The sequence below is a fragment of the Bidens hawaiensis genome, unplaced genomic scaffold, assembly GCF_021521415.1.
Source record: "Bidens hawaiensis isolate Kalapana, Puna unplaced genomic scaffold, B.hawaiensis_p1.1 tig00002572_1, whole genome shotgun sequence".
Classification (NCBI taxonomy): Eukaryota; Viridiplantae; Streptophyta; class Magnoliopsida; order Asterales; family Asteraceae; genus Bidens; species Bidens hawaiensis.
In genome coordinates this window covers 1,469,486-1,482,863 of record NW_027491140.1, presented here as the reverse complement: position 1 = coordinate 1,482,863, position 13,378 = coordinate 1,469,486, and the positions used below count along the sequence as shown (strand labels likewise).

The following is a 13,378-nucleotide window of genomic DNA, read 5'->3' as shown; positions in this document are numbered from 1 at the left end:
CAAAATGCGAAAAGTGAGTTCCGACGACGGCCACTCCGATACGGAGGTGTACGGCGCCGACCGGAAGTCATTCAGCGGTCCATTAAACAAACGCACCACCCGTAAAAGCCCCAGGTTTAACGTCCCGGAAGACGGCGGCAGCGGCAGCCTCTCCGGCGGAAGTGTACGCTCCAGAAACACCAACAACGACGATTACGTCGAGATCACGTTAGACGTCGGCGACGACACGGTGGCGCTTCACAGCGTCAAGACCGCCGCCGGTGCTGACGTGGAGGACCCCGAGCTCTCCTTGTTAGCCAAGGGTTTGGAAAAGAAGACGTCGCTGGCTACTTCCGTGGCGCGAAATGCGTCGGCGAGATTCCGGCAGGTGTCGGAAGAGCTTAAAAAGTTAACGTCGATTAGGCGGCCACCGGTCGGGAATATTGACCGGTCGAAATCGGCGGCTAATCATGCTTTGAAAGGGTTGAAGTTTATTAGTAAGACCGGTGGGGCGGCCGGGTGGGCCGCCGTCGAGAAGCGGTTTGATGAGTTAACCGCTAATACCACTGGTGTACTTCCACGGTCGCTTTTTGGTGAATGCATTGGTAATAATAATATGTTATTTTTTTTTACCTTTTAGCGTCTTTTTAGTTGTTTTCGTTAAAAAAAATCTGTTTTTAATTTGTAAAGAGGTTTGTTTTGTTTTGTTTTTTTTTTTGATTTTGATTTTAATTTTTTTATATAAAATTTCGGCAGGGATGAACAAAGATTCGAAGGAGTTTGCCGTAGAGCTGTTTGATGCACTTAGCCGGCGAAGAAATATAACCGACGGCAATATTAATAAAGCTCAGTTGAAGGAGTTTTGGGACCAAATTTCGGATCAAAGTTTTGATTCACGGCTTCAAACTTTCTTTGACATGTAAGAATGAATTCATCATATATTTTTCTTCATAAATTATTAGTTGTTTTATCAATTTATTTATATATTTGTTCATAAATTTAGGGTTGATAAAGACGCTGATGGCCAAATAACCGAGGAAGAAGTTCAAGAGGTATGATCTCGCTTAATCATCGGTTCTAGCTAATGTTTATTTACAGCAAAGCCAGTCAAAACGAGTGACTAGTTTTTGAGACTGGACTGCCTAGTTAGACACTTAAAACCGTTACAAAATATTGTATAGTGGTTGTGTGTAGCACAAAGTAAAAGTGCTTTTGAGATATGTTTTGAGTTTCTAATCATATTTGACACACTAACTATTTATTTATGTTGTACAGATTATAAGCTTGAGTGCTTCAGCAAACAAGTTATCGAACATTCAAAAACAAGCGGACGAATATGCAGCATTGATCATGGAAGAGTTGGACCCTGACAATTACGGTTACATCATGGTACACAAACTTAAATCATTTTGTTTCAACAACATATAAAATACATAACCATTTTAAGTAGATAAACTACAATACAAATTACTTTTCTATTAACAATCTTTATTTTCTTCTAAAATCTAGATTGGAAACTTGGAGGCATTGTTATTGCAAACCCCGTCAGAAGCCGTGAGAGGCGAAAGCAAGAACTTGAGTGTGATGCTGAGCCAAAAGCTTAGAAACGTGGACTATCGGAACATATTCCAACGAGGATACGATAGAGTTAAATACTTTTTAGAAGATAACTGGCAACGCGTTTGGGTGATCGCGCTCTGGCTCGGGGCAATGGCGGGTTTGTTCACTTGGAAATACATTCAATACAAAAACCGGGCCGCTTTTGATGTAATGGGCCATTGTGTTTCTATTGCTAAAGGCGGGGCCGAGACACTCAAGTTAAACATGGCTCTAATATTATTACCCGTGTGTCGAAACACCATCACATGGCTTAGGAACAAAACCAAGCTTGGTGCCGTGGTCCCATTTGATGACAACCTTAATTTCCACAAAGTGAGTATCGCACTATCGCGGTCCTTGACATTCATTTTGTTTTTATGTAACTCGCTAACTTTCTGACGTTTGTACTAAACTTGTAGACGATTGCGGCTGGGATTGTGGTTGGAGTCGGGCTACATGGACTAGCACATTTAACGTGTGATTTCCCACGGCTTCTTACTGCACCTGAAGAGAAATACGAGCCGATGGTTCAATATTTTGGTGAACAACCTGATGACTATTGGCATTTCGTGAAGGAGCCCGTGGGGTGGACCGGGATCGTAATGGTGGTTTTAATGGCGATCGCTTTTACTTTAGCCACTCCGTGGTTCAGACGCGGTAGACTCAATATACCGAAACCGTTTAACAAACTTACGGGTTTTAACGCGTTTTGGTACTCTCATCACCTATTTATTATTGTTTACGCGATGCTCATCGTTCACGGTATAAAAATTTACCTAACGAAAGAATGGTATAAGAAGACGGTGAGTGCAGATTTTAAAAGATTCGTTGTATGAATGTTTTGTTTTTGTGCTTATCGGGCTAAAAACGTGTTTTCGTTTGTAATGATAGACGTGGATGTATGTGGCAATTCCAATTTTGCTTTATGCTGGTGAGAGATTGCTCAGGGCGTTGAGATCGAGTGTCAAGCCCGTTAAGATGCTGAAGGTAATGAGAAAAAGGGTGGATATTCGGTTTGGGTGCCGGGTTTCGTTTGGGTCGAGTTGGGTTGATCTGAAATATTCTAAATTTTTAAGTAAAATGATGTAGGAGAGTTTAAGCACCAAAAGTATTATAATTTCTTTTTACACAGGTTCTTTATTTGACCCGTTTGACCCCTTAGAGAAAACATAATCAAATCGACCTGTTTGTAAATAATCGGGTCGAGTTGGGCTGACCAGAAATATTCTAAATTTTTAAGTGAAATGATTTAGGTCGGTTTTCGTTTGTAAATAAACTGCTTGAAACTGATATATCTGTTATTAGTATGATTGGTTTTCGTTTTACTGACACTATTTTGCATCTTGAAGGTGGCTGTCTACCCCGGAAACGTGTTGGCGCTTCACATGTCAAAACCGCAAGGTTTCAAATACAAAAGCGGGCAATACATGTTCGTGAACTGTAAGGACGTTTCTCCATTTGAATGGTGGGTCCCATGCATAACCCGTTAAAAACACTAGTTTTTAGTGAAAATGTTGTATAAAACTATAAACTAACTTAACTATGGTTCAGGCACCCATTTTCAATAACTTCTTCACCCGGAGATGACTACCTAAGTGTGCATATCAGAACCCTTGGTGATTGGACCCGACAACTAAAAACCGTCTTTTCTCTGGTATGGGTGGGCTTAGTTTGGAAAACTTTAGATGTTTTTATTCATTAAGTTGGTTGAAAATTTGTTAGAGGTGTGTAAATGGACGGGTTGGGCCAACAGAGTTACAAGTTAGTAGAGTATTTTTGCCTGATATAAATTATTGTGGAAGTTATATAAAAACGTTTTGGCCCGTTAACAAAACTTGTTTTTAGCCCGTTATCTTTTCAACTTACCTGATTTTGGTTGTGTGCAGGTATGTCAACCACCCGCTAATGGCAAAAGCGGGCTCCTAAGAGCCGATTTCCAAGGAGACAACCCAAAGTAAGTCACCCATTTCCCCATTTCACAACCCAAAACCGTCACTTTTATCAAATAGCCAACATGATTCCTAACTTTATTTTATCAAAATTATCTACAGCTTTCCGAAAATCCTAATTGACGGACCATATGGTGCACCCGCACAAGACTACAAGAAATACGACGTGGTGTTGCTAGTGGGCTTAGGCATTGGTGCAACCCCTATGATCAGCATTGTTAAAGACATTGTCAATAACATGAAAGCCAAACAGGAGGAAGCAGGAGCTTTGGAAAGTGGCAATGGCCCGAAGAACTCCGCCAGCAACTTCAAGACAACACGGGCTTACTTCTATTGGGTCACTAGAGAACAAGGGTCCTTTGATTGGTTCAAAGGAGTCATGAACGAGGTGGCGGAAACGGATCAAGATGGTGTCATTGAGATGCATAATTATTGTACAAGTGTTTATGAGGAAGGTGATGCTCGGTCAGCTTTGATCACGATGCTTCAGTCGCTAAATCATGCCAAAAATGGCGTCGATGTGGTCTCGGGTACTCGGGTCAAGTCGCATTTTGCTAAGCCTAATTGGAGGAGTGTTTTCAAGCGTATTGCTCTTACGCACACCGGTCAACGTGTCGGTGAGTTTTCTATTAGTGTTATTATTATATTATTATTTCGATTTTATGAAAATTACTGCGTTTTCATACTCTATACAAATCAACACGTTACAGTTTCATTACAAAGAACTAGATTATTACAATTTTTTTGTAATAAGATACTTAAAACACCTAATTATTTAGAGTAAAATACTGTTTGCGTCCTAGTGTTAGATATTATTTATATAGGGAATAAAAATCTGGCCAAGTTGTTAACATAAGTTGGCATGTACCTACTCGCCTTTTCATATGACATATACTTTCATATGTATATTTATTTTAGTTTGTTAATATTCTGACATTAAATTCTACAAAAATGACAGGGGTATTCTATTGTGGAGCAAAGGCACCGGTCAAAGAGTTGAAACACCTTGCTTCAGACTTTTCCCACAAGACTACCACCAAATTTGACTTTCATAAGGAGAACTTTTGAGTTTTGACCTCAAAAAGAAAAGGTCATTTGAAAAACGTGTACATCAACTCACTTTAAATTGTTTTTGTATATTTTTGTTTAGATGAAGATTCTTTTGTATGTTTAAAAGTTTATATAATGAATAATTTATCAATTATTTCTTGATTAATATGTGACTATGTCATTGTTATGGAGTTGGTGAGGTCGTTTTCAGGTTTTGTAAGTCCTTATAAAGTTATATTAAATATTGGATTTTGAAACGTAATCATTTGAGATTTCGTAACTATAATTCTATGCATTCAATGTTCTTCTACTTGAATTATGTCTATATCTTATTCTGATTACGGCTTAACGGCAACAGGTTATTGTTGTCTACAATCTAGTATATTAATCAGAACAATCTATCTTAATTAGAACAACCTATAATTGGGTGATGGTAATTTCACTAAGCATTATCATTCTTGACCATTTTGTTGGTATACTCATCTCTTAACTTTTCAAATCAAACAAATCCATAGAATTTTTCATTTTTTATTTGTTTGTTGTATAGTAATTCGGTATCTATAATTCTAGTATTTGTGTATGTAACATTTATATATTTTTATGCATGTATTATTATGTAACATATGTAAATGTTATTATAGTAATGAAGATACAGATAAGAAATATAAATCGAGGTTTATCGAACAACAGTTGAAACATATAGAGGCCAATGCATATAGATGAAGTTTACACCAGACTCAAACCTTGCCATAATCGAAAGAAGCCATTGAAATCATAGTCAAACACGCTCGCTTTGAACAAAATTTAACATGTAGCCCTCTAATTCATAATCGAAAAAAAAAACTAGGCATGCAACGAAGCCCTTGAACCTGGTCGGCTTTGAACAGATTTTAATTCAAACCATTAAACCCCTTAAAATAAGGATCGAACATGGTATTTATTCTACTAATCTCTAGTTTACTAACAAACCATGCTAACCAAGTTGTACCAATCGGTAGCAATTTGCTACTTACCCCCGGTAACCTTTTCAATGCAATTTTTCACCATCCGTGTCGAACTAATGAGTTTCCAATGAAGAACCTTTTGACACGATCCCCAGCAGTGTGGCCTCTTGGACCCCATAAGGGATCAGCCTCTTGGAACCCATAATACCGAAGCCATGGTTTATTAGTATCAAAAACCATAATGATATTGCACGATTGTATGCTATAAAGCTCATAAGTCGTAACTCACATCAATGTTAACTCATATTAATGTTTACTGTGAATGTTTCATGCTGAGAGACACTAGTCTAGTCATCCCAAAAGTTCAAAACAAAACTTTTGAATTTGTACTTTCCCATAAAATTGAATAAACTATGTGTGGATTCATATGATGGATGCTAGGTTAAATAATCCAAAAGAAAACATGCACCTTCTGTACTGAAGAAACACAAGTCCGAACTGGTTAGTCCGAACCTATGTTTACTCCAGATGTGAGTCTACTGAGTAACGATGAGATCAAATCCAAGCTAACTACTTGCAAAACAGAACACCGTGAGTCTCGTCACGGGAAGGACACGATGGGGGGTCTTCCCGTAACCAGTCTCCGGCATGAGAATAAGTAACCGCATTGATCGGAGTAATCGATACGAATATCAGTAATTGCGTAAGGCGTGTGGGAGTGAGTGAATACCTGAAGTAGGTGAAGTTGGTATTTATAGCCGAAGGTGGGGGAAGGTAGTTGGTGGAGTTGTCACTATCGTAATATTCCTCCTTCGCCTGAATGGACACATGTCGAGCCTTTATTGGATGTGACAGCTGAACCCGTTTATGGGACCGCCATTATCTGTGCACGTTGTGGGATGGCCATTACGTGTCCAGGTATCATCTTTCCATTGGTCGACGTTGCTATCAGGGGGTATTGGGGGAATCTTCAAGAAATAGTTTGTTACAACTGCTCTTCCATATCACATGGGGATCATATGTGTGATGAGTCCCTCGTGTTTCTTGCGAGCTCTTCCCGCAGATGCTCATTGGCAATCCGCGGGTTATGATAGATGTTTGCAAAGCGTGTCTTATGGACCGTGGGTGACTTTGCTGGTCTGTTATGACTGCTAGTGTTCTGGTCCAAATGTTCCTCTTTGCGGATGTTTATTGACGATCCACGGGTCGAATAAGGATTCGCGGGTAGCTTTACTACCCTACCTCTATAAGTCCCCCCAGTCCATTGTTGCTTTCGCGATGCGTTGTCGCGGGTGGAATTATAGACTCACTACTCTGGCCCTTTGTTGTGGGTTGAACTTGTTGGTCCCTGGAATTCCTATTGCTTTTTGAACTGGGGGTACTGTTTGTTGTCTGAGACGTGACGTCTTCAGTCTGAGTCATGTCAGGGGTAGTGCTCGAGGTGCTTGCACGTAGTTTTAGGCGGTTGATTCAAAATCATTTTGTTTTTACCAGTTCCCGCTTAACGTGTCGCTTTCTGATTGGATGATTGATAAAAGTGAGTTGTACCCCTTTTCCTCGTGTTAATTGCGATGTGTATACATAGGGAGAGGCATTTCACTTTTCCGATTTACTTGGAAAAATTTCTTCAAAACTTTTCATCTCCTTCATCTTCTTCGTCTATCACTTTCTGCACAAATCTCTATACCGTATTTTGATTATCATGGCTGGTGGCAAAGAGTAAGGACGGCAAGAAGGATGGTTCGAAGGGTTTTGTGGAGAACATCCACATCAACTGGATGATGGCAGACTTCCAGGACATCACCCATTTTTATGGGTTAGCACCGGAGAGGGAGCCGGTGCTTCCATCTCCAGGTTCGACGGCCGATAATCCTCTGGTCGGTAAAATTACCCTTTACGGTGATTTCTTCACCACCAGCAACTTCCGGTTGCCTATCACAAAGTTTCTGGGCGACTTCCTTGATGCTACTATATATCCCATATGCATCTGTTTGGACTCATGAGGCTTCGCCATTTTGAGTTTTGTTGCAGGGCCTTGGAGGTGGAGCCTTCTGTGGGCTCGCTTCCTTACAATATACAAGATCCAGGTCCACGGGAGCTGGTTCAGTTTTGCCATCCAGAAAAAGACAATAGGGACTGGGCCCCCGCGGAGCGCTCACGAATGGAAAAACAAGTTCTTTTGGATTAACGCGGACGTGATTCCGAAGGTTATGACCCGCCGCTCGCTGGTCCAGAAGTTCTCCCACCTCCCGGTTGCCGACATGGAGGGTCAGGAGTGGTATACCACTCTCATGCAGACTCCTACCCCCATGGGTCTTATTCTGGAATTCACAGTGGTGCAGGTGGGGATGAACCGTTTATGGCCATACCCTGAAGAGGTCCCGTACTTTTCTAGGGATGATGGGGGTAAGTAACTGTTATTATTCCCTCTCTCTTTTTTTTTAAACATGCTCTTGTTTCAGAAGAGAGCAAAATTTTTGAAGTCCTTATTCCTACTGTTGTTGGGAACATGTTCCGGCTTCCACTGGAGCATCTTCAACTGCCTATCCTTGAGCAAACAAAGGGGAACTTCTTGCTCCCTATCCGTGGGCGGACTGAGCCGGAGGTTAATGAATCCGCCATGGCCTAAGGTGTGTACATCCTGAACACTAAACCTCTTACCATTATGCAACCGGACGGGACGATCGTCCTTTCTTCTAGTGAAGAGTCTTATAGTGAAGACTCGACTATCGATGGATCGTCGTCTGGTACTTCAGAAAGTTTTCATGCAGGCGTTATGCGTGCTATTGCAGATCTTGTCCGACGCCACAAGAGGAAGGCGAATACCGCTGGTGTATTTGGTCATAGCCGAGATTCTGATGCCGATGATCCCGCTGGTGGGGAGGCCACTAAGGATGCTGAGGATCCCGCTGGAGGGGAGGTATCCAAGACTGCTAGTGATCCCGCTGGTGGGGAGGCGTTTAAATCTGCTGGGGAGGAACCTGCTCCCAACAAATTGAAGTTGACTCGCTTCTGTGAGCAGGTCCGGAAGACTACCACCCGGGACCCCGTAGGTATTTGACCCTTATTATTTATTTCCCTTTGCAAATATTGCTAGATTTCTTTCTGTGGACTTTGAATCAATGACAGTTGTAGCTCCGCGTCCGCCATCACCACCTCAGCTTATGATGGAGACTGAAGGTGTTGGAGTTGCAGTGCAATCCCCGGAGGTAGTGGTAGAAGCGGAGGTTGTGCCTCCAAAGGATACAACTGAAGACCATCCTCCCCCATCCTTCATCTTCGAATCCTCAAGGGAGTTCTATCTTTCGCCCCTCCCGGAACTTGGGCAATGACACGCTTTTTTCGATCTGCGTGCATGCATAGATTTCTTCGAGTATTGCCTCCCCCCAGTCGAGCGTGATCATATCCACTCTCATACCCAAGAAAGCTTAGCCCAGACACTTAGCTATCATTTGGCTAATGTGTTGTCGACCGGGCATGAGCTATTTGAGGGATGGCCCACTATGGAGAGGGATTTGTTACACGCCGCCCGTGCCTGAAGGAAGCCGAGGAAGCTATGGATGCTGCCCGGGTGGAAGCTAGAGAGAAAAACGCTGCCCTCTAAACAATCCAAGAGAAAAATAAGCGTTGGAGGACCAGGTCGCTGCTCAGACTGGTTTTATATCTGCCAGGGATGAGGAGATCCGGAGGCTCCAGGCGGAACTGAAGGAGAAGGATGAGCGCCTTGCCTCTCTTTTCGAGGAGAATGAGGGCTTGCAGAAGGCCAACGAGGCTGCTGCTGATGAGAGGCATTGGCTTCTTAAGTTTGGGTTTCCCAAGGTACATGTTCGAGTTTCCTTAACTCTTTCACTTTTTCCTTTAACTTGTCATGCTAACCTTGCAATGAATATCAGATTATCTGCCTTATCAAGGATGGACTCGAACTTGGCGAATGCCTTGCCAACCTTCTTGTCAGTTCCTCGCGGACGGGGCGGCAAGCTGGCTTCGAAGAGGGTTACTCTATGGCCCGCGAGGGACGTCCGCCTATAGAATTTACGCTTCATGGGCGGGATTATCAAAGCGAGTATAATGCCGATCTTGACTCCTTTGACGATCTCAAGTTTGACATTTTGAAGTATATTGATGAGCATCGTCATGACGCCACCGGCGTTGGTGACCTAAGGCTCCATGTCAACGAACTACTTGCCCAGGCGGAAGCTTTCAAGGAAGATTAGAGATTTAGGGATATTATGTAATTGTTGCCTCTAACTTCCTTGTATTTTGTAAAATTATGTTTAATGAAATGAAATTATATTTCCATTATCATACTGTATGCGTCATATTTTCAGGGATGCTCCTTTGACTTGCCATCCGCGTTTTCTTAGTCGCGGATGGTTTTATTGTCTGCGACCACTGCTTGTGACTTTCTGTGACTTGTCTTTTTCTTGTTCTTTCTTGTAATTTGAACTTCTTTAATGGCTGACGTGACAGGTCTACTCTGTACGAAAGTAGGAATACGCCGGCTATTTTAGTTTGTCTCGTTACTGTGTAACTAGGAATACGTCGGCTATTTTTGGAGGCTAACGTGACAGGTCTGCTCTGCACAAAAGTAGGATGTGATAGGTCTGCAAGTTGTTGACAGCTAGGCCTCAGGATTTTAAATTTTGAACTTTTTATCTCCCGCCTGACGTGTCATAATCTGATTGGCCGATGGTTACTTTCACTGTTCACCCTATTAAATGCGATCAGTATAAATACCTCTCGACTCCTCCCTTTCTTCTTAATCGTTTTTGAGAGATTATTTCATCTTCATCAAACTTCTGAGATTATCATCGTCTTGATCTTGTGAAATTTCTTCTCTATCGTCTATTTTCAGTCAGTAACCATAGCTCGTTCTAATCGATTCTTAGCAGATTACATGATGTCGTCGAGGTAGATGCTTCATACCATTGATCGTGTCACCGTAGATTGGAAAGAGAGAGATTTTCAGGCTTTTGTTAATGCTTATGGCATTGCTCCTGAATGGGAGCCAGAATTCCCATTTCCAAGTTCAACGGTCGATTGACCTCCGGTGGGGAAGATGGCTCTGTATGCCGAGTTTTTTAGCTCCGGTAATTTCTGTCTTCCGGTTACCTGGTTTCTGGGCAAACTCATTACTGGGAATATGCTACATGTTTCCTAGCTTCATGCATCAGCCATGATGCGCATGCGCCATTTTGAGTTTTGTTGTAGGGCGCGTGGCATCGTGCCTACGATTGAGAAGTTTGCTGTTTTTTATCATATGCACCGTAAGAGCAGGCGATATATTTGTTTGCCGTCTGACAGGAAGGCAGTTGCTTTGGACGCACCTCCCACAGATCCCCAATGGTCCAACACGGGAGGATGTGATTCCGCTATCTGTGTATTGGCGCTCAGCGGATCAACCATTGCTTGCCCTGCTGTACGTTGAACGTCCGGAGAGACAAGAATGATACCACCAACTAACCCACACCGCCACTTCAATGTGTCCCATCCTTGAGGTTGCCCTTGTGATGGCTAGGATGAGCCATTTGTGGCCTTATCTAGATGAGATGCCATACTTCCGGAGGCCAAATGGATGTAAGTACATTACTTTTCTTTTTCAAAGTGCTTATCTGGATATCTTACATTTGACTTTTTGTGTAGCTGAGAGACTTCTGCTGTCTGTCCTGAGTAATGAAGTACCTGGGACGATGCAGCTTGTCACCCGGGACAAGAGGGATCTTTCGATCCTTGATAAAACCAAGGACCATTTCTTATTTCCTCAGAGGACCCACCGAGAGCCTCTGGTTTTTGAAAGTTTATATGTGACAGGTACTTGTGTTTTTATCCTTATCTTTATGCGACCCGCTTACTGATAAATATTTCTTTGTACAACGTTTGGTCGCAAGAGGAAGGAAGCTTCTTCCTCTAGTGACCCCGTGGTGGTGATTGGTGGAGGTCAAGGTTCTAACCCTTCACCTCCTCTTTCCCCTCCGAGGGTTACTCGGACCCGCCTTCGCAACCGGGTTGCTATTCGTACCCAGAGCTCACCAGGTATTCTTTAGAGCTAATTCTTGGTGCGGTCAGCGGCCTTCGGCTAATTCTGTGACTAACCTTTATTTTTTTTGTAAACAATATTATCCTCTTGGACACACCTCCCGCCAAGAGTGATCCTAGCAGGATATCTGCTGCTGATAAGAGAAAGACACGGGAGGATGCGCCTAGGTCCGTTTCCCGGGAACTACACATATCGAAATCTTTGGCCTTGTCACTGCCCATTACAGAAGAGTTTGACGAACAGGTGGCGCAATCATCTGGAATTCCGCCCCCTCCCCATTCTTTGGAGAGAGAAGGAAGGGCTCGCATTCTATAGGAGGGCATCGCGCGTCATGTCCCGGACCGGAACTTAACACCCTCTTCCCGATTTTCTAACGGGGATGTGTGTTTTGATTTCCTAAACGAGGGCGTGCCTCCTGCGGAGCATGAGTTCTAAAATAAACGTGCCCGGATATCTCTTGGGAAGTCATATATATATATATATATATATATATATATATATATATATATATATATATCATATGGCCAATCTAGTCTCAAAAACCCAAGAGATATACCGGGATTGGAACTTCATGGGCCGGAATTGGGGGGTGCAAGACAATCTCCTTGAAGAGCTCCGGATCGAGAAAGAGAAGTATCGTCTTGAGGCTAACACCGAAAGATGGAAGCTGAGAGATGCTGACAAAGCCTTGGATCAGGAGAGGGGGCACCAAGCTTCTGCTGCCAAGGATTGGGAGGAGGCGTGCCGGCGGCAAAATGCCACTATTGAAGCCGCACACGCTCTGACCCGTGCACGCGAGGTTGAGCTTGCCAAGGCCGAAGATGCTAAACATGCTCTCGAAGCTCGCCTCGCCGCTCAGGAGGAAACCATCAGCACTCTTCGTGCCACTTCTGCCGAAAAGGATCGACTGATTGAAGATTTGATCAAAGAAAACACTCATTCATCGGCGAGCAAAGTGCACTGAAGCTAAGTGTTGAACATGCTACTTCTGACCGGGCATGGTTGATGGAGGAACGTCTTCCAAAGGTATGGGTTTCTTTCATCCGGTTTATCTGTGAATCATATCTTGATCAAATGTTTGTTGATACAGGTTATCTCCCATGTACATAGAGGATCTATTTTGGGGGACTGCCTTGTCACACCCCAACCTAAGGCGGAAATGCCGGGTCGTGATCTAATTGCTCACAGCTCGAGGATACTATCATAATATAAAAGTAACAATATCTAATTAATTATTTTATTCAAAGTATACACACATTATTCGATTACAACAAGCAATTTAAATACATGAATATAAGCTCAAATAATGATTATCTTGATTATATCCTAAGGTCTTGTCTACGTGTCCAAACTTCAATCTTCAATACAAGCAACCTGCATATGCATAGAAAAGGGAGTTTGTAAACATAAAGTTGAGTGAGAATATCACCAGTTTTGCATGTCAATATAAATAAGCATAACGTGATAAAAGCGGTAAAGATAATCAAACCATAAACAAGTATGTAAACCGTTGCCAAACGAATCGGGCGTTGGTCAAAAGCATGAGAACCCAATACATGGGAGTGTGATGGAGCCCTCCAAGTATACGAATGAATGAATATTAACATAAGTAAGCATGTAGCACGTATATTTGATTAAGTCACTCACAATTACACGTATGCATTTGTTTGAATATATATATATATATAGTACGAAATACGGATAGGTACGCATATGTCCCCAAAACATTTTGAAAAGTTGGTAAAATAGGGGAATGATAAACTCACCTCAGATTAAAGACAATCGAATATAAACACGATTAAGCAAGTTAATGAATAAGC

General features: G+C 42.4%; 1 protein-coding gene across 1 annotated transcript; it reads left to right on the top strand.

The window, feature by feature from the left end:
- On the top strand, window positions 1–4,595 carry LOC143620505 (respiratory burst oxidase homolog protein C-like). The gene is made up of 12 exons (XM_077092192.1): window positions 1–584; window positions 736–898; window positions 983–1,031; window positions 1,255–1,368; window positions 1,489–1,911; window positions 1,998–2,381; window positions 2,470–2,565; window positions 2,928–3,043; window positions 3,130–3,232; window positions 3,465–3,532; window positions 3,630–4,144; window positions 4,486–4,595. Exons 1-12 carry the CDS (start codon window positions 5–7, stop codon window positions 4,593–4,595), a joined length of 2,721 nt encoding a protein of 906 aa, XP_076948307.1. The 5' UTR covers window positions 1–4.
- The last annotated feature ends 8,783 nt before the right edge of the window (window positions 4,596–13,378 follow it).

What these genes read in the sequence shown, in the direction of transcription:
- LOC143620505 (XM_077092192.1), top strand. Translation starts at nt 5, where the DNA reads ATGCGAAAAGTGAGTTCCGACGACGGCCACTCCGATACGGAGGTGTAC. An exon ending in GACGTTTCTCCATTTGAATG is followed by an intron (nt 3,044 to 3,129) that starts GTGGGTCCCATG and finishes ACTATGGTTCAG; the next exon opens with GCACCCATTTTCAATAACTT. An exon ending in GCACACCGGTCAACGTGTCG is followed by an intron (nt 4,145 to 4,485) that starts GTGAGTTTTCTA and finishes CAAAAATGACAG; the next exon opens with GGGTATTCTATTGTGGAGCA.